This window comes from Mustela putorius, unplaced genomic scaffold (genome assembly GCF_011764305.1).
Source record: "Mustela putorius furo isolate JIRA1106 unplaced genomic scaffold, ASM1176430v1.1 tig00003913_pilon_pilon_pilon, whole genome shotgun sequence".
Taxonomy (NCBI): domain Eukaryota; kingdom Metazoa; phylum Chordata; class Mammalia; order Carnivora; family Mustelidae; genus Mustela; species Mustela putorius.
The window spans coordinates 7,687,665-7,708,595 of NW_025422060.1; the positions used below are offsets into that span (position 1 = coordinate 7,687,665).

Here is a 20,931-nt window from a genome sequence, read left to right on the forward strand (position 1 = left end):
CCTTGAACAGCCTGTTAGATTTTCTCATGGGATATTCCAGCCCTTTCTCATACTGCTTGTTCTTGATTTTCTCTGCCACTTTCCGGGGGGCAGAGGCTGGCCCTAGTGACTTGTTGTGACTTCACCTCTCCAAACCTCAGAATCTCTCCCTCTATCTAAGACTCATCCTTCTGGAGCTTTGCTGCCCTGGCCTGCTGGCCTCTGGCCACCGCCCTCATCTCTAGCATTTTCCATTTTGTTTGCTCTGTCTCTTTCAATACTGCCTGTAAACCTTCTCAGATGCCCTGAAATTCTAAAATAAATCTTTACCATCCATATTTCTGTCCCACCATTTACTGCCTTATCTCGGTCCTTATGTTCATGTCTAAACCCCTCAATAATTTCTCCTTAGCCTGGGTCCTGCAGTGAGCAGCCCAGGGCAGCCCTGTTTGGCTTCTCTGAACCTGATGAGCTAAATGGGGATAGTGATGCCCACTATCAGGAAAGGTCATCATGAGTGCTGGATCTAAAATGCAGGTAAGGGGTGCCTGGGTGGCTCAGTGGGTTAAAGCCTCTGCCTTCGGCTCAGGTCATGATCCCAGGGTTCTGGGATCGAGCCCGCATCTGGCTCTCTGCTCAGCAGGGAGCCTGCTTCCTTGTCTCTCTTTGCCTGCTTCTCTGCCTACTTGTGATCTCTGTCAAATAAATAAATAAAATCTGTAAAATGCAGGTAAGGTCATGTCACACCCCATTTTGGACTCCTTTAAGAGCCTGCCACTGACCGGGGGGGGGGGGGGGCGCCAAGACTCTCAGCAAATCATATAAGGCCTTGCTTCTTTTGCACATTTTCTTTTCTCAGCATTCCCTCCCTCCAGCTTCAAATTTCAGTCCCACTGAACTATGGATGGCACCATCGTAATTCCTGCCCTCCCCCAGCCCTGTCTGCTTTGCCTGTCTGGGTCTTCTGACTGGCCGTCTGCCTCCAACTCCCTCCTGCCTCCCACAGTTGACTCCTGCTCATTATTTTGCAGTAAGCCCATCTGGAAGCTTCCTGGAGGTCCCTCCTCCTAAATCTATCACTGTACCCATACATTATGTTACAATGGGCTGTGGTGGTATCCAGCAGACTCCTCTCGCTGGACTGTGAATGGCCTAAGGGCAAGGAGGAAGCTGCTTCATGCGATGTCAAGGGGTTGGGGAAGAAGTCTTTGGTTGAGTGAATATCCAGTCTGGGAGGAGGTTTTGACCCGTCTGTTACAGCTGTGGTAGAAGTTGACAAAAATCATACAAATAGCTGATTTTCTTGAGCACTTTACAGCAGTCATGGTCTAAGTGCTTTCCCCGAAACAAATCTGGGGAAAATAAAAACAGAATTCTTTCCCAGGGACATGGTTTGCTGACTCTACTTTTCTCATGCCCTGTCTGAAACACCACGGTCACTATTCCAGGTATGCTCCTGGCACAGCTGACTTCCTCTGCTTGTGGAAACATTTGGACCAAAGATAGGTGCCCTGTCAGATCTTCCTGAGAATTGTTCATATCCAGTGTAGACGGTGGGGGGTGGGGCTTCTGTTCAGGTGGGTATGGCGTGTGGTCACGTGGGAAAGCGTGGGTGACTCGGAGCAGATGTAGGTGAGGGACTCTCTTTCTTGACTCAGTTGTCACGCATAGTGCCGGTTCCAGTGGTGTTCTCATCCACTGGTTTTCTCCTGTGCTCATTCTTTTCAAGTCCTACAGGTATTTTTCTCTGTTACGGTTTTTGTCCCTTTCTTGCCTTTTCCATTCCTTATTGACTTACTTCCTTTACTCATTTTTAAACGAATCTTTGGCACGTTTTGTGGGCAGGCACAGGGGAGACAAATGAGTATTACCTCCACAGCCTACCTCTGTGTGTTTAGTCCCTACATTCATGGGTAGGACAGGAAATGGGATGTGGGCTAGGAATGTGTACACAAAGAAACCAGTTGCACTCTTGATGAATGTTGTGATAGAGAATAAGCTGACCCAAGAGGGAATGCTATTTTATGTGGGGTGATCAGGAAGCTCTTGTACCACTTGACAAATTTTTAACTTTTAGTATTTATTTATTTATTTAAAATAATTTTATTTATTTATTCAACAGAGAGAAAGAGGGAGAGATAAGCACAAGTAGGGGGAGGGGGTCGTGGGCAGAGGGAGAGGGAGAGAGAGAAGGAGAAGCAGGCTCCCTGCTAAGCAGGGAGCTAGATGTGGGACTTGATCTGGGATCATAACCTGAGCTGACAGCAGTCGCTTAACCAACCGAGTCACCCAGGCGCCCTCTTGAGAACTTTTTTTTTAAAATTCAGTTGAGGTATAAATACAATTCAGAGGCCATACAATTCATCCACTTAAAGTGTGCTATTCAGTGGCTTTTAGTACATTATTCTCTGTAAGTTGTCTATATACATGTAGATTTATATCTCCCAAGGTTGGGCATTTTAACCATTTTTAAATGTACAATTCAGTGGCATTAATTATATCCACAATGTCATGCAGCCATCACCACTCTCTTTTACCAAAACTTTTTCATCATCCCAAGCAGAAACTCTGTAACCATCAAGCAATAACTCTCCAGTACCCCTTCCTCCAGTCCCGGCTAACCTCTCATCTACTCAATGTCTCAGTGAATTCGCCTGTTCTAAGTACTTCATGTTAGTGGAGGCATGCATTTGTCCTTTTGTGTCTGACTTATTTCACTCAGCATGATGTTGTCAGTTTCATCCATGTGGTATCAGGTGTCAGAACTTTTCCTTTTCATGGCTGCATAATACTCTTTTGTAAGTATATACCATATTTCATTTATCCATGTCACTGGAAATCTTGACACATGCTTTATATTTTCTTAGGGCTTCCCCATAATTCTCAACAGATCCATTTGTCTGCCATATTGCTAGCAAATATTTCATTATTGCATTGACTAACAGTTTCCAACAAAGCAAGGGTAATAACAAGTCAGAAATGCCATTTCCTGGTATGAATGTGTAACTGTGTGCATTTTTTTCTTTTACTATGTGCATTTTATAGAGTGTGTGTATTTCTCTGTCTCTCATATGTGAAGTCATCCAGTTAATAAGCACGTCCAGGGGAGATAATATGCGGGGCTGGGTTGGAATTGCAAGAACTTGGAGCAATTTACCCTACCTCTTGCTCCAGAGGTATGTAAAAAGCCAGTTCCTCTGAAGCTTAATATCATCTGAATTTACTCTTGCAGTCTGCTCAAAACAGATTTCTATCTGTCTCTTTATAATAAATGTGTCTCGCGGGGCTGAAGAAACACAGGGGAAAAAATGTGCTTCTCTGGCGGGCTGCTCCCCAGAGAAAAGTGAATTGATAAATCTTTTTTGTTCTTGGTTTCACAAATCAAAGGAGGACACCTCCAGTTCTGTAAGGCAGTGGGGCAAATATATAACGTGTTTGATGACAGATATTCGTTCTCTCTGACTGGAGTGACACACATTTACTGGGTAGCCAAAGGTAAAGTGAATCTAGACCTTAGGGATGACCTGGGGTCTAGCCTTTGCTGAGTCTCAGTTTCACCTTAGAAGGCATTCGTCCCTCTGCCTTTTCATATTGATTATTTTTAACCCATCTTTGTACATCTCCTCCGTGTTTTTGCTCTTCTTGGATTTGTACTCATTTCCAAAGGTGGCAGAGAACAATGATTTGTTGTAATGGCCACTGTGTGTCTGTGACATTTCTAGAATGCTCACGGTGAACTTTTGCTCTTCCCCTCCTTATCTGTGAAATAAGTGCTAAAAAATCCAGGGTGTTCATTCATTACTAAGCTTTGAGCTTTCCTCATGGGCTCCCCTGACACCATCTCACTGAATGTTGACTCATGGAGGATTTTTTTTGGGCCAGTCTGGGTGCTGAGTAACCATCCCTGGGACAGGAGACCTCGGCTAGTCCTCTTAGTGTTGTTTTCTTTTTCCATGGGCATATCTAAGCCTTGGCTTATATACTGCAGGGTTTCGAGGAGGAAAATATTGTAAATGTGTTTGAATTTGTAGTGATAGTCTAACCTGGCTTCTCATGTTCATTGTTGATAGTAGCTACAAAGCCAGAAATCAAAATAATGACTCCAGAACAAAGGCTACAAGGTCTGCTGATGTCTTTTGACCAGTCTTGTTATAACTTGGAGTTCATCTTAGTGGCTGGTGTGTCCGGTGACATTTGTTGAGAGAAGCATAGTAAGAGACTGAGCCCAGGGGGCTCATCATGCAGGTATGATCCTCACCCAGCATGTTGTAAGTGACCCTCCTCTCCTGGTATTTACTGGGGCTCCCCCTGTGGGCTTGTGGCATTAGCGCCTTTAGATGCAATGACCAGAGGGGAAGCAGACTGTTCCCCTCACCCACCCACCGGAAGCTCTGACACTCTGACATCCTGACACATTTGGGGTTCCTCGTCACAGCCACTAGAGAAAGATAAGTCAAACAGTGTCTATTAAAAATGAAACCAATTGTAAGTCACAGCAGATGCCTGTGACTGGTATATACTCATATACCAGAAACAGGCCAGGGTATAGTGGGGATGATCAGTACTGAATTTTCCAGCCCCTCCTCCTCCTCCTTCTTCTTCTTTTTAAAAAATCTTTTCCTTAAATGAATGACTTGCTCATCTGTGTGGTCCTCCTGGGTTCTTTCTGTCCCTGGAAAGTGTTCACGAGCATCTTCTCATTGTTCTTTTCTACTTGACTCATGACAGCTCCTTGCTGGCCCTGGTCAGGTTGCAAGGGGTGGGTTCTGCCCACAGCACCATGATGCATAGCACGTTTCCCCCAAGTGCAGCTTCTTCCATGGGAATTGAGTCCTTTCTGTCTTAGGGACCTTATGGCCTTGATGTCCTAGAATCATGCCTGCATCTCCTGGCAGGGCTGGATGGGGGAAATGGCCAGCCTGCTTTGGCAGAGGTGAGGGCTGCCCTCTTGAGGTGCAGGGGGATCCAGAGAAATCAACTGAAGCACATGATGGTCCCAGGGATCCTAGGGAAGGCCAGCAGGGGACAAAGGGCAGGTCACTGGGGTATGCCGAGACCTGCTGGGGAATGGCTGGGAACCTTTGCAGCATTCTGTGTGTGCCGTATATCATGACAACACTCTTGGCCCACTTGGGGAATTACACATTTGGGGATCGTACTGTGGTAAGCACTCTTCCTGCTCTGGATTCCAAAGGAAAGGAGTGAGGTACACTGCTTTAAAAATGAAAAACTGTCGGGGCGCCTGGGTGGCTCAGTGGGTTAAAGCCTCTGCCTTTGGCTCAGGTCGTGATCCCAGGGTCCTGGGATCGAGCCCCACATCGGGCTCTCTGCCCCGCAGGGAGCCTGCTTCCTCCTCTCTCTCTGCCGGCCTCTCTGCCTACCTCTGATTTCTGTCTGTTAAATAAATAAAATCTTTAAAAAAAAAAATGAAAAACTGTCAAGAGCAAGTATGAGATGCTCCAGGTGGCCCACATGCTCTTGGCCAAGCCTCAGGTTCCACATCTGCTGAATGGGACGCTGGTATCTGTCACCACACCAGCTTCATGGGGTTGCTGGGTTGATCAAAATAAAAATGAGATCATGAATTTGAATGTTACCCTCACTTCTCGTGTGGTGTCAGTGTCAGTGATGATGGTGGCAATGATGAGTCAGTCCAGAAGGTCATGGCACTGTGCGTTTGAGGCAGTTGCTGGTCATTTGCTGATGTTTATGGATCTTCAGTCCCTGCGTGTGGGGGTCGTTCTGATGTCAGACACGCCATTTCATTGTCATACCACATATTTCAGATCAAAATTGTGCCCTTGTTTGTTTGAAAAAAAAAATACACTATGTGCACAGAGTTTGGAGATGAGACACCTAGGTCTGCCAGCCTTGAATCAGGTTCCTTGGACGTCTCTGCAGAACGTCTATGCAGTTCTGAAATGCATAGTCTTTGGATTATACTGTTGGTCTTTAAACTTTAGCTGGCACTGAGATCACCGGGAGGGCTTGTTAGATTCTAAGCTGTAGCCCCAGAGTTGTTTAGGGTTAGAGAGCTTCCATTTCTGACAAGGTCCCAGACGATGGCAGTGCTTCTGGTCTGAAGCCCACACTTTGAGAAACACTGATCTGTACCACGGGGACAACTTTGTCTCGATGAAGATTCATGACAGAGTTTTCCTTGGTGTGCAGGAAAAGGAGGGAAAAAAGGTACCAGGTTTTCAGAAATCCAGAGATATCAAATGGGAAAGATAATCTTCCTTTTCCTTGAAATCTTGTCTTCCCTATTTGCTGATGATCAGTATCTTCCCTTTCATCATATGATGGGTGCCATATTGGTCCTTGGGGTGTACCACTGACCTTACTGGAAAGTTCACAGTTGGTGACTCCAATGCGTTCCTTGATATTTTGGGGGAGAATATTCTACAGCTCTCTGCAAGCCCAAAGTCTGAGGATCATCATCTAATAAATGTGTGGTTTAATTCCTTTAATGAAAAAATTTCTGCGTTTCAACAGGAGATAGGGGGAATGGAGCAGGTGAAGTAAGAGACACTGTTTCTTCATTTGGCTGAGTCTTAAACTGTTATTTTCTGAAGATAATAATTGTGGTAAACTTTGTTTTGTCAAAACCTGATGTCTTGAAGCAAACTCACTGTACAGAGAAGAGAGAGGCCTGTAGTACAGCAATATATATTAGTTGTAACATATTTTATCTGAAGTCATCTTTTTCTCTCCGTGGCTTCAGAAATGGCTAGAGAGAGTGAGAGCTACAAGGATCCTGGCTAGAGTTTTTTTTAATTTGACATTTTATCTATTGTGCCTATTGTCTCCTAGTTGGTGGGAGATGTTAAATTTTGTATAAACAGCTTGCATTTTGTGAATGTTTCACAGTTTTCTCAAGCCTCGCTATTTGAAAAAAATCTAACACTGAGGCCCACTTGTAGGCCTCTTTCTGGACGCGTTCTGATGAGCTCTCACCATTATTCTGGGGTATTTTAGGCAAAGTGTTAAAGACAATTTAGCAGCTTCTCCCATTAATTTGAATTTGGATAGTTTCCTTGAAAAATCCTCTTTCTTGGTCACAGTATCCCAGCACTTTGTGTCAATTTTTTTGGATGCTTGATTACCTTAATTCTGTACTTGGCTTTGCCTTTGTAGATGTACTCTTAGCAAAGGCTCTTCAGATCTTGCTTGATGGCCAAATTCAGTTCACATTCAGGAAGTAAATTAGGGAGAATCAGTTTCTTTTTCTGTACTCAAAAGGTTCCCTTTAGCATTCATTTTGAATTCCTATTGGAAAAAGAAATCTAGTTGACCCTCTTTGATTTTTCTCTTGTAAATCTGTCTTGTTTCCCTGTTGGATTACATTACCTCCCCAATTTGTAGATTTCCCCCTGCTATGCTCCTTGGTCTCATTATACCTGGAGGACCACCTTCCCTAGATTATTAGCTTCCCTTTTCTTGAAGAATCAGGCTGCATGTTGCCTGAGCTGCTCTAGTCTGTTAATATCATTTGTAACACGTGTGATTTTTTTCCTTTAAAAAATAAAGTTACTTATTAAGTCAGGCAGTCATTTATTTTAGTATCCGGGGTATATGTTACTGATACACATTTATTCTGTAAGTATTTATATTTTCTAAAAATTATTTCTTCTAGGCGTTCTGTGTCTATGGCTATTTATCATGGACTGCTGCACGTTTTGCTTCATTATTCTAAACTCACTGCTGAGAAATAACCTCCTTGTTTGAGGAGATAGAAATCATGGTTATGTTATCTTCTTTGAAAGACAGGCATTCGACTGTGGGGGCACAAGCATTTATTAATACATGATTGTGGCTCTTCTTGTGGGCAAGACTGGTGCAGTCGAGCAGAATAAAAGATAGTTTCAAAACTCGGTTTTAAAAATATTTGTTGGTTTTTATTGTCTTCGCAGTTTTTTTCCTTAAGGAAATACAGGATTGTCCCTTTAAAAAAAATCAGTATTAAACATATTAACAGAGAGGTCTCTGCAAATGTCATTTAAAATTGAAACATTTAGTTTGGATTTAACTTTTTATGGAATTATTCATGAAATGCCATTTGCATTTGCTGAGATTTTGTATTATTAATAGAATAGACAAATCAGCATTTTGCGGTGTATGTAAGACTTTGCTTGTTTTTCCTGTCTTGATTGCTGGTTGCACATAAAATTCAGAGAAGGAAAAATTATGTAGCACAGAGAGGAAGGGTGTTGGTTGAATGACTCAAGGCTGCCAAGTCCTATTTCTCCTTCTGTTACAGCCCTCTAGCTGGACGGCTTTGTTTCTAAGCTATCTGGGATGGGGCTTGATGATCCCAGGCCAGGATTCAGAGCAGCCCTGCGAGTAACTCCACAGACTGCGTTGGGGAGATGGTCAAGGTAGGAAGGCTTAGTGTGCATGCAGGAGTTGCTCTGAAGCAGGGATTTCTCTGGGCACTGGAGGGAAGGTTTTGACTAGTACTTGGCGGTGGAAAGAGCTGGAAGCCATTGCCACACTCAGTGTCACAGTTTTTCCAGGGTGAGTGGGATTCTCTCCGCCGGTGCACTCTGCTGCCCTTTCAGCCCTGTTCCTTCTCTTTTCTTCCCTCTTTATTCCTTCATCCACCCCTGCTCCAGCCTCCCAGCTTTCTGGCCATGTTCTGCCAGAAATGAGCCTCATCGTAAGTGTGTCCACAGGGTCTGTTGGTGGACCCGCTAAAAGCCTTCCAGTACAGAGATGCTGAACCCTTTGACTTCTGCATGACCGTGACTTGGTTGGGGTTCCATAGTCACACTGCTCGGGCATGGGTCCTAGTTCAGTGGTGGGATGCTGGACAGGTGCTTAAGCCCTTGCAGCCTCTGTTTTCTCATCTGTGAAATGGAGATAGTAATGGCACTCGTCTTGTAGGACAGCCCATGGAAAGAGCTTATGAGCACAGTGCTGGCACAGAATAAGTTTTCAAAATGTAGTAACTATTATTATTTGCTAAACAAGATGATGGACTATGACCTTCTGAATTTTCTTCTATTCTGTGTGTGTGTGTGAGAGAGAGAGAGGGACAGAGATGTTAGCACAGCCACTTGTGGGGTGGACAGTGGGGGATGTTTCAATGTCCTCTCTTTGAAGAGAGCTAGGAATTTGGGGAGTGCCACTATGCCAGAGAAAACAGGTTCCAGAGAAGGAAAACTGAGGCGAGCTCTCTGGCCCAGTGGGAGGGGACAACAAGTTGTTTAGGGTGGCATTCAGGCTGGGGGATTTCTCCCAAGGTAGCTCTAGGGCCTGGGCTGGGGCCAAGGAAGCATTTGCTGGGGTTGGGGAAGGGGGCGTGGGAGCCAAGGTTAAGCCACAGTGAACCGCAAGCCTCTTGGTGTTTCCTCAGCCTCATGGCTCCTGCATAAATGACACCTGGGCAGGCCCACAGCTGGCCACATCTGATGAGCATGAGAGGGGGTTGCCCAGAGATCTTGGACGTAGGGACCCCACTCCAACACTGCAATCACATGCTCCCTGGACATCTATATTTTCTTTCAGAAGAAACCTCTTCCAGCCCCCTGGCACTCCAGGGTAACTGACGTAGCACAAGGAGCACGAATGAATAAGCCTCCCTGCCAGGGTGTCAGAGCAGAATATATTGCAATGTCCAAAGCAGTGTTGAAACTAGCCCTTGCCTGCAGAGAGCTCTCCGTTCAGTGGGTCAGGTGATGCAGAGATACGTCATCAAAAGAAACCTGTGGTTACAATACTGGGGCGCCATATGGAGGATGAAACACGGCCCAGCTGTTGACAGATTAGAGACGCAGATGAGCCCACGTTAGCACTAGAGAGGGACTTGCTTTCTTGCTTTCTGAGTGACTCTTCCTAAATTATTATTATTACAGTGCGTGCTCATTTGCTAATTGCATTTGTCTAAGTTGCTAACACACTTACTACTATATAACTTCAAATCAGGATTTTTTTTTCTTCCAATATTATATCCAGGGCAACTTACCATGAATTATATAGTTGTTTGCAAATACACTTTTCAATGACTTTTTAATATCTCCTTGTCTGGATGTGTCTTACTTATCCACTCTCCTGTTTTTGACATTTGGCTTCTTTCTTTCTTTCTTTTTTTTTTAACTATTGTGCATAACATATGGGGGACATCCTTGTCCATACCTTTCTCTGCACAATCCTGACTATTTTCTTTTTTAAGTCACCTGGTTTCAGTATAGTTTTTTTCAGTGCTTACTTTGGCAGCACATATATTAAAATTGGTATCTTTTTTCAGCTTTATTGATGACAGATAAAGTGGGGAGATATGAAAATGTATATTGTGATGACTCAATGTATGTATACATTGTGAAAAGCTTCCTCCATCCAGTTAATTATCACATCTATTGCATATTTATATATATAAATTTTGTGAGAACATTTAAGCTTTATTCTCTTAGAAAATTTCAGTGATATAATACAATGTTATCAACTATAGTCATCATGTTAAACATTAGATCCTCATATTTTACTGCTCTTATAGCTGAAAGTATGTGCCCTTTTATGACTCAGTCTTTCCCTCGTCCCCCAGCTCTTGGCAACCACCATTCTACTCTCTGTATCAGAGTTTGACATTTTCTTTTTTTTAAGATTCCACACATAAGTGACACCATGCAGCATTTGCCTCTCTCTGTCTGACTTATTTCACTCAACGTAATGTTTTGAAGGCCCTTCTGTATTGTCACAAATGGCAGCACTTTCTTCTTTCTCATGGCTGAATAATATTCCATTGTACGTCTACCCCACACCATCTTTATCTCCTCATCCGTCGACAGACTCTTACGTTGTTTCCATATCTTGGCCATTGTGAATACTGCTGCAATGGGTCTTGTGATAAATCCTGAGGAGGGAAATTTAAGTTAAAAGATATACTTTTATTTTAAGGGCTTCCATGATGCCATCCTGACTTTTATTTTTTTATTTTTTAAAGATTTTATTTATTTATTTGACAGAAATCACAAGTAGGCGAAGAGGCAGGCAGAGAGAGAGGAAGGGAAGCAGGCTCCCAGAGCCCGATGCGGGACTCGATCCCAGGACCCTGAGATCATGACCTGAGCCGAAGGCAGCGGCTTAACCCACTGAGCCACCCAGGCGCCCGCCATCCTGACTTTTAGATAGGTTTTTTTTACTGATTTATTCTCCTACAACTACTATGAATGAGCATGTCTGTCATAGCTCATCCTTGAGAGTGATTAACACTAGTTTTTATTTTACTTTTTGCTAATTTGGAAGTCCAAGGTGGATCCTTTTAAGAAACTAATCAAGGTATTGTAAGAACACACGTGATGTTCGGTAAAGCAAAGATCCCCGTTATTACATCTGCCAGGAGTTCAGACCCCCACTTAGGTAGAAGATGGGTAGTGGCAATCTGCCTCTGCTGAGAAATGGATGGGCACAGGTTTATTGTAGACAGAGGACTTGAACTGAGGTTGACCTGTGGTCAAGGCATTGCTCATATGAGACTTTAGAAAAGTTACCTGTTTCTTTTTTGCTTGACTGCTGTGAGTGAATGAACTTCTCTGTCTCTTTTTGACCTGAAATTTAGAAAGGTGCCTGAGAGGTCATGCATTTCCATTTCAGACATCATCATCTCAAACAAATGGAAATCTAGCCTGCTATTTAAAACCCTGGGGATGGGAGATAAGCATTATGATTTTTCATTTATTTTCTTCAAAATTTGGCAGACATAATCTCATCAGTTGCTATCCTTCCGTATTCCCTCCACTTCAAAAAAAAAAAAAAAAGAGGCAAAATTGAGAAAATTCAGCCCAGTGAGGTGAGATTGCTAGCCTGAGGCTTCTTACTGGAGGTTCCAAGAATAGAACTGGGTTATTCCAACACCCACTTGCTTTGGGCAGGAACATTTTCCAAGTTACCATGAAAAATGGGAAAATCCACTCAATAACCAGAGCCAAGTCCTGTTTCTTGACTTTTCCACAAGCTTTATTAACAAGACATAGGGCACACAGTAGAAATGAGTCAGACCCATGGTTTTCCTAGGGCATAAAGCGCTGAGCACAAATAGCTAGCTCCCCATTGGGCCTCAGCGGATTCTGAATGAAGCCAGAAAGTGATTCAGCCTTAGATCAAAAGAGAAAACACACACACACACACACAGAACACAGACACCAAAAGGCAAAAAGAGTTCCCACTATTTCGAAGTTGCAGAAAATATTAATATTGGAAAAATTGGTTTGTCAGATTTTATTCTGTGTATTGGGTTTTTATGTAGTGTTTCCATCATTGTTGTTTATCCGGAGCAGGACTCCAGATGGAATGCACTTTCATAATGACTGATATCGAAACTGAAGTTTAAAAAGTTTTTAGTAAGTGATAAAGAATTGTATATAATTTTTTTTTCAGGCTTTGCGCACAGCTGTGCAACTTTTTAAAACATGGCACTTTTGTGGTAAAGGTAGTAGATGTATGCTACAATAGCCATTTCAGTATTTTACATTGATGGACCAATTCTAATGAATGAACATGTATAATAATAATTTTTTTAAAAGATTTTTATTTTTTTAAGTAATCTCTACACCCAACGTGGTGCTCGAACTCACAACCCCAAGATCAAGAGTCACATGCTCTACTCATTGAGCCAGCCAGGTGCCCCTAATTATTTTCATTATTTTATAAATTATAATATTTGTTTTAATAACTCCAATAAGGCCTTATTGGCAATGGATTTTCTGGATTCGTAAGATTTTGAGGTTCCTGGGGCTTGCAAATTTAATTAATCCTTTTTGGTGGAAATTTTAGTCACATATATCCTTCTTCGAATTGGTCTAGGAGAATTCAGCATCCCAGACTGCTTGCAGTTTCTGGTTCTTCTAAGAGCCTCTCTCTTGCAAAGGATCGTCATGTAATCTAGGAAGACTGAAGATTTCAGGAGAAAACCCAAGCGTGTTACAGCAGCACTGTTACTGCTGATGCCTGCCTGAGAGTCATTCTGCTTTTATATAGTGTCAGATGTAATTTGTTTCCATTCCCGGAGGGCTGTCCTCTTTCCTCTGGGCTCATGTTGGTATCTGGGGCAACCGAGAAGTCCAGTGCTCTGGCCATCAGACAAGAAGGAGGGTGGAAGGGTGCAGGCATGCTCCTGCATCAACTCCTAACACAAATGAGCATATTGCTTTCCTTTATGCCTACAGAAGCCCTGCTTGCCAGTGTGATCTGCCCACTTGGGTTCCTTGCAGAGCTGATGATATTATCTCCAGTCTTCTACCTCTTAGGAGGCAGGAGGCCCTGAGCGGCATCATGGTTTCCAGTGAAACCAAGCCTGGGCACCTCCCTCTCTGAGTGAGGAATTCCAAAACTGGGCAAGTATAGGCTTCAGGGGTTAGGGTCTAGTGTCTTTCTCACTTACACTAGCCATGTCACTGGCCATGGTTTGGGCAGAGTCACATTGCCTGGTTTCTGTTTGATAGTTCCAGTCATGCCCTTGATGTTTTCTTTTATACCCTTGAAGGCGGGTGTTCAGGAGATTTTCCCCTTCATATTTGGTAGGTTACACCACCATGAAAATTCTCTCCTTGACTCAAACCACAAACAGTTACTGAGGGGCTAATAAATCTGTTGGTGAGGAATCTTTCAGTAGGGATTTTTAGTTGTGTATAACAAGAGGGACAGAGTGTTTCCTTTCCCTGGTTCCTCTTGATTTTCAGCGTCTGTTGGTAATGGGATAATTACACTATGATCAAAAAATAACTCACCAGCTCTGACAAGCAGGTGCCCCATGTCCACGAGCATTACTGCATAATAACAGGTATTACGAGGGGACGCAGCTCCCTGGATGGGAATAACTATGAATTTCAAGCTCCAGCATGCCATGGGAACGCCCAACCAAAACGGAAGGGAAGCTAGGAGATTAAAGAAAAAAAAAAAGTCTTAACAGGTAGATGGAAAATGGTATTCTGGGTTATGTTTTCTCCATTTGAACTCACTTTAGGAAACAGGTATATATGTAATGAATTTTTTTTTTTTTAAAGATTTTATTTATTTATTTGACAGAGAGATCACAAGTAGGCAGAGAGGCAGGCAGAGAGGAAGGAAAGCAGGCTCCCTGCTGAGCAGAGAGCCCGATGTGGGGCTTGATCCCAGGACCCTGAGATCATGACCTGGGCTGAAGGCAGCGGCTTTAACCCACTGAGCCACCCAGGCGCCCCTGTAATGATTTTTGTTAGTAAAAATTTTCACGGTATTCTTTATTTCTTTTGAAGGGGTGTTGGTTATGTACATGGAGATAGTGCTCATATCTGGGAAGGAAAGATCATTTTTATGGTACAGAACAGCCGCAGAAAGGGGGATTTCTGTCCCTTCCCTGTAATTCCGGGTACTTGAGAGTTTCCTCATTTCCTGTCTATGCAGCTCATCCAATATTATTAGGGACCATTTAATTGTATCAAAAAGAAACCCCCTGAATTTCTACCTGTGACAAATTCTGTTACAGCTGGCCGCTGAGTGAGACAGTCTGAATTACCCAGGGATACGTCACCTCTGTTTGAAAGTGTCAGTCACGGAAATTTAGTTTTCCTCTTGCCAACCAGACGGAAGGCAGCTTGAAATGATAGCTGGACTGTCCCAGATTTGGATCTAAGGGACATTTCCCTTCATGTTTGTTCAGATAGCCATGAATGTTCTATCCTGACTGATTTGGTTGTTTTAGGGGTTGGTTTCTGTGGATCCAAAATCAAGGAAAAGACTCTGAGTGGTGTGTATTTGCATTTAGAGGGGCTTTTGCTGTTCTTTATACGTCTGTTATGACATTTGTGTCTAGTCAGGACTTCCTGTTCAAAGTCTTGTTCTGCCTTGGTAATGTCCCCCAGCCCCCAAAAGTTGATACCCTCTAAGGCTAAATGTCTTGCCCGATTTGCTTCTTCATCCCCTCGCTTCTGTACCCCCTTGTCGCCCTGGGGGACATCTCAAGGTCACTGCCCCCTGCCCCAGGGCCATTTTCATTTCATGTATATGCTGCTAAGTCCTGTGTCCTGGTTTCCCGCCCTAGTCTCCAGCCCCAGACCTTGCCCGCCTATCCAGTGGCTCCCCAGATGTCCCTACGTGACTCAGCCCAGCATGTCTCAAGTGCACTCTCCCTCCATTCCCCCTGCTCTCCCCATGGGCTCCTCTATCTCCCATTTCTCAGTGACCCACATCCTCCTTCACCTGCCCTCGCCTGGTACCCAGTTAGGATTTGGGTTCCTTCCTCTTGCTTTCAATCTCTCCTCCCAGCCCCGGTTTCCAGTCACTGGCCCTCATCAATTTCAGTCTCTTGACTGTCTCAGTGTCGGTCTCAGTGACCTCACCACCAGCCTCCCCCAACATAGGCAGGAAAGGCAGGAAGCCCCCATCATCTCGTCCCTGAATTTCTCCAATAACGTCTTTACTGTTTGCTCTCTCGTTCTTCAGTTTTGGCACCTCTCCAGCTTATTGTCCCCAGGGGGTCCTGGAATGACTTTCCTGGAGCACAGATTGGATATTGTTCCTGCTCTGCTCCAGCCCTGTCAGAGACATCCCGTTGTCCACAGAGTCACAGAGGTGGAGAGACTGCATGTCTGGGGTGTCTATCTTCCCAGGGCAGATATGTCTCTCTTAAGGTCCCCAGTTCAGATGATAAACCCTATGGTCTCCCACCTTATAAGGACTTCCGAGAGGTGCCACCCGCCCCCAGCGTCCTCACCGCTATCCTTCTGGTCACATTCTGCATGAGCTGTGCGGAACTCTGAGGGCTCGGCCATGTTGTCTGCCTCCAGCCTTTACCCGCGTGGGTCCAGCTGCCTGGAGTCCGCTGCCTCCTCTCCCGGCTGTCCCCTGCACTTCCCGCTCCCCTCAGCTTTGATTTCCTGGAAGAAAGGAAATCAATTCCCTGTTTGCTCCTCCTTACTAGACAGGATGCTCCCTCCTATCTGCTCCCCCAGCTCCTGCACTCTGTTGGCTCTGGGTGCTGCCTATGGCTTTGTATTTAATTCTGTGTGCTAGAATTAAATTCTAGAAGAAATTCTGTGTGCTAGGTGCTCGTCTCCTTCAGGGCTAAGGACTGTCTGTCGGGCACCGTTCTCTAAGCTATGCCCAGTGCCTGCCAGCAACAAGAAGTTTGGACCACTGTTTTGAACTGGCACCTAAAAGGGCAAGATTAAAGTAGGATTCCACACCCACATCCCCCCCACCCCCCCGCTGAGAAACTGTCTCAATCATCCTGACTCTTACATGATGAGAGGAATCCTTGAAGCTCCTGCACTGGGAACAGTTTCCATTGCATTGCTGGAAACGCTGGGAATATAGATCAGGAAATTCTCGTCCTGCAGTCACGTCATTCAGGCTCATGGTGACGGTGTGGGAGAAGAGGCCTTGCCAGGTGTATGTCCCCTCTTCAGCTAACATGTGCTGAGCCTGCAAGGATTTGATGATTTCCTCTGTGGTACACTGTTCGTGTTGAGCTATTATTTTGAGCACTAGGATGATTCCTCTTTAATGAGGCATTCGTGAGCTTTGGAAAAGTTGGACCAGCGATGGAGGCAACCCCCTGACCCTAGGAAGGCAGCTCCCATTGCTTGTGGGGCTGCAGAGGGTTCTCAAGATGACTGGAAACCCCTCGTGTTTCAGATGGGGTCCCTGCAGGAAAGGAACTCACTCCAGGCGGTTCCAGTGAAGAGAATTTACTAGAGGGACTAATGACGGAAGTCCAGGCTGGGTGAAGGAAGTCAGCGAAAGCTGTTTGAACTTGTGCCACCCCTGGGCACAGGGACAAGGGAGGGGGGAGCCCAGTGAGCCATGGAGAATGGTGCCAGAATGAATGGCTTGGGGATACAGCCATTGCTAGAGCCCTTGTCCAAAGCATGGAGGGAATGGCAGAGGATGTACACTGATCTCTCACCTCTTGGCCTCTCTGCTCTTCTGATAGGTCCCTTATGGGCCAGCCCAAAGCCAGAGGGCCTGGGTGATGTCGTCAGCAGGCAGGCCTCTGGGACACAGAGTAGGACTGGAGGGTGGAAGACAGACCTGGGATGGCAGGGAATAACCAGCCGTGATTCCTTCCAGTGGCGATCCTGGAGGCCGCAGCTGTTCCCTTTCATTTGGTTTCACCCAATTTACTCCCTGGGAAATGCAATAGGGCATATTCTTCTACCTTTATGGAGCTTACCCTTCCTTGGCAGGAAAGTGCTAGATCAGGCCTGACCTCCTACAGGGACATACCTACAAACGATTCATGCCTCATAGTTCCTTCTTACCAGGTTTCTTCCCCACCTTCAAAATCCTGCCTCTTGTCATTCCTCAAGGTGTCTAGACCATGGCATCATCTCCCTCTCCCTGTCCTGGCAGATGTAGTGGCTTTCCAGTGGCTTCCTTCCTTTGTTTTTGTGCCTCCTAAGTTGGGTCTCTCCATGGGAGCCAGTGCAATCCTGGGATTTGGCAGGGGGACCCGGCACCCTGTGCCACGTCGCCTTCCCACCACAGGCAGGATACACCCCAGTTCCTTTGGCTGGGCTGAGAGACCAGAAGCGGAGGGCTCTGTGTGCCTCTCACTGCCCAGCATTTTTGCCCCCCACCACTGCCCCTTCAGCCACACTGGTGACCCTGAGCACCCCAGCTCACCAGGCCTCTCCCACCTTGCCCTGTGCCCATGCTTTCTCTTTGCTGCCTCTGCCTCCCCACCTTCTTTCTCTGGGGGGCTGGCTTCTCCTCATACTTTACCTCACAGTTTACAGGGCACCCCCATGGCCTTCTTTCCCAACCTCTGAAGGTCACACTGGCCCTTCCCTGCCCCCTCGTCTCTCCTGTAACACCTGGAATCCTGCGCGCCCATCTCAGGGTGCCTGCACTCAGCCTGGGGCTGGCACACGTCGACCAGTTCAGATCTGAGGAAAGTGCTCCTGAGAGACTAGGGCAGAGCACGCCGCCAGGCTCCTCCTGAGGTTTTGCTTTTGCAGAATGCCTGGGCTGTGGGTGTATGACTGTTCCCATTAAGTCAATTTACTGGTTTAGTATCCGGTGGGCCACAGGACTGAGGGAAGGCAGTTAGAAGAACAGACCCCAGTGTGGGTGTCTCTTAGGTGGTGGTGGATCAGTCCCTCCCTTTGTTTTGTCTCCTTTATTCTGCCCTGCTCGTTTTCCCCTCCTGTTTCTCCCAGCCTCTGACTTTCTGGCCTTAGGTCCATTGCTCTATGTAATGAAGACACACACATGCCCCTTTGCTGTCTCTCGCTGCTCTCTCTTGGACAGGAGTCAGCAGCCAGGATCATCGTGGAAAACCTTTATCGCTTCAGATCCAGCTCCTTGGGGAATTTAGGAGTGCCTGGATTGGATAAGCTGGTAGGGACCTTTGTACCTGCCACAAAAGAGACATTGCTCAGCAAAGCAACATGATAAGCGAGCCCCTGGTGGGGAGCACATCTATGAGAGGAGAGTCTTGGAGCACTTCCCCGTGATGGTGGACAGCGAACGCCAGGCTTGCCGCAGGGCAGTGCCCGGCCGCTCTGAGCTCTTGCTCCTTCCAAGGATGAAAAAGGGATCAACGCCCTTCAGCTTTCACTAAATCAAATTAGCCACTACCCCAGGTCATTTGAATTAATTACACGACCTTCCCCATGTCCTCCTTCTGGGTCACATGCTGTAGTCTTGAGAATGAAGCCCTATGTCGTTGATTTTGCAAGTGAAGAAAACTGAGACCAGACAGACACCTGCCCGGATTCCGGAGACCACACACTTCCTTAGGGCCAGAGCTGGAACTGGAATCTTCGTGTCTTGAGGGTTGGATGTCTCTATTGTTTCTCTCTTGGAGCTTTTATGCAGAGATGTGGTAACAAATCAGGAGATTTGCCTCATTTTCTTTTCTTTTTTTTTAATGTATGCTTTCTCCACCTTGCTCTTATCATCTTATTACTGTAGCAGAGAAAGGACGAAGAAAATTAAAACAATAAACCACAGCATTAAAGGCCGTTTTTGTGGCGACGTTGATCAAACCCGTATCTCACCTACATATGCCACTTGGAGGAGGGAGCTGGTTTTCACAGCAGCACTGTAATCCCTGCTCGGTGAGGGCTGATGTGGAAACCGAGCGCTGCTCTGAGCTCATCCACACCGTGTGCTAGACTGTCCAGTTGCCAGAGGGAACTAGGGCAGAGGTTGGGTCTGGAGGAGTCCGAGGCTCTGATCACTTGGTCATTGAGGGAGAGCAGACAGAAATAGGGAGGAAGAGGTGGAGTGGGTACAGCGCTGGTTCTCAGACACCACCCCCCTCCGCCACCGCCTCCGCCCATGGGAACCGAGTAATCACACACACGACCAAGGGGTAATAAATGACCCTCTCACTACCCCCAAGGAATGATTTGTTTAAAAGATTCTCCCAGTATTCCAGAAAAAACACCGTGGCTGTTCAGAGCACCAGCCTGACTGGTGAGAAGGAACCAGGCGGGTGTGGGTGGAATGAGCGTGTCCTCTCTTCCTCCAGGGGCGGGGAGAAGGGGGCAGCTGGCCATACTTTGGCCTCTCACCTTGCCTGCATGACCACGTCTGACTTTTCTTCTTTTTTTGCTGATTCCCTGAAGGGATTAGCTAGCAAAGTTAGAAGTCATGGCTATGATGCATTTTTCTATATGACATTTTTAAAATTTACAACCTTCTTGCTTCTACTGAGGATTTGAAGATCTTCTTTGCAACTTTTTATAGGCCCCTTTTTCCCCCCAAGAATCTTACACAAGATCCACAGAATTAAAATAAATTCAAATGTTCTGCAGTGATTTAACAACCTCTGAACTATGTTGCTGGAGGACTACGAATAGTGCCCAGATGCCTTCTGTGCGTGGGGGTGGGCTGGGCATGAATGCCGTTATCCTGCCAGGGAGAAACAGACAGACCACACACCAGGTGCTAGGCCCAGTATTGTCTCAGCCAAACTCAGAATGACCCTATTTATACTATTTATACTGTTTTCTTAAGGTTAGGCAGGGGCCTGGAGATCCCCACCCCCTACCCCCTAGTCTCCCAGCTGAAAACCTTCTCTCATCTCAGGTGCTTTAATGCCTAACTCTTTCCCAGAGATTCACTGATTCTGGTTCTCTGGTCCCAGAGATTCACTGGTTCTCATTACTACCAAGTGCCCTTCTACAGGTCATGGGATTACATCACCAACAATTTCTAGTTTTGTTTCTTCCCTCACTTCCCTCTCCAGGGGCATAACATTTTTTTTTTTTTTTCAGATGGAAAGGTTTGATTATTTATTTATTTTTCACGTCTTTTTATTTAATTTTTAAAAAAATTTTAATCTCAGTGTAATAAAGTGTTATGTTCATGTCCGGTGTACAATATAGTGAATCAACAATTCTGTACATTACTCAGTGTTCATCACGATAGGGGTGCTCTTAATTCTCTTCACCTGAATCACCCATCTCCCCCACCTCCCTCTGGTGACCATCTCTTTGTTTTCTATAGTTAAGAGTGTTTTGGGTTTGTTTCTTTTTTCCCTTTGTCCATTTGTTTTGTTTCTTAAATTCCACACATGAGTGAAATCATATGGTTTTTGTCTTTCTCCTTCTGACTTATTTCACTTGGTGTAATACTCTCTCAGTCCATCCACATCATTGCAAATGGCAAGAGTTCATTCTTTTTGATGGCTGAATAATATTCTATCATGTGTATATACCCCATCTACTTTATCCATTTATTAATTGATGGACACTTGGGCTGCTTTCATATGATGGCTCTCACAAATAATGCTAGTATAACATAGGGGTGTATATATCCTTTTGAATAGATGTTTTTGTAGTCTAAAGGTTTTTTTTTTTTTAATATTTGCTTTTTCAGACAAAGCAGTCTAGGCTTTCTTATGGTCTTCTCTCCTGACTTTGCTTGGTGATTTAGTCGACAGAGGATGAAACTGATCCTAGAGAATGAGAATCTGATCATTCCAATGCATGGAATTTTGGAATCCTCGTGCAGGTTCCACCT

At 45.3% G+C, this 20,931-nt stretch overlaps 1 protein-coding gene across 3 annotated transcripts in view; it reads left to right on the forward strand.

Moving 5' to 3' along the window:
• The window catches only part of CAMK1D (calcium/calmodulin dependent protein kinase ID), a 430,562-nt gene that overhangs the window by 44,052 nt on the left and 365,579 nt on the right, over positions 1 to 20,931 (forward strand). Inside the window, exon 1 of one of the 3 annotated variants that reach the window (XM_013047015.2) lies at positions 8,057 to 8,357. The exons of the other annotated variants lie outside the window; for them this stretch is intronic. Coding sequence (XP_012902469.1) covers positions 8,278 to 8,357 — 80 coding nt within the window. The 5' untranslated portion in view covers positions 8,057 to 8,277. Of the gene's footprint in view, positions 1 to 8,056; positions 8,358 to 20,931 lie in introns of those variants that run through there. 3 annotated transcript variants of the gene reach the window in all.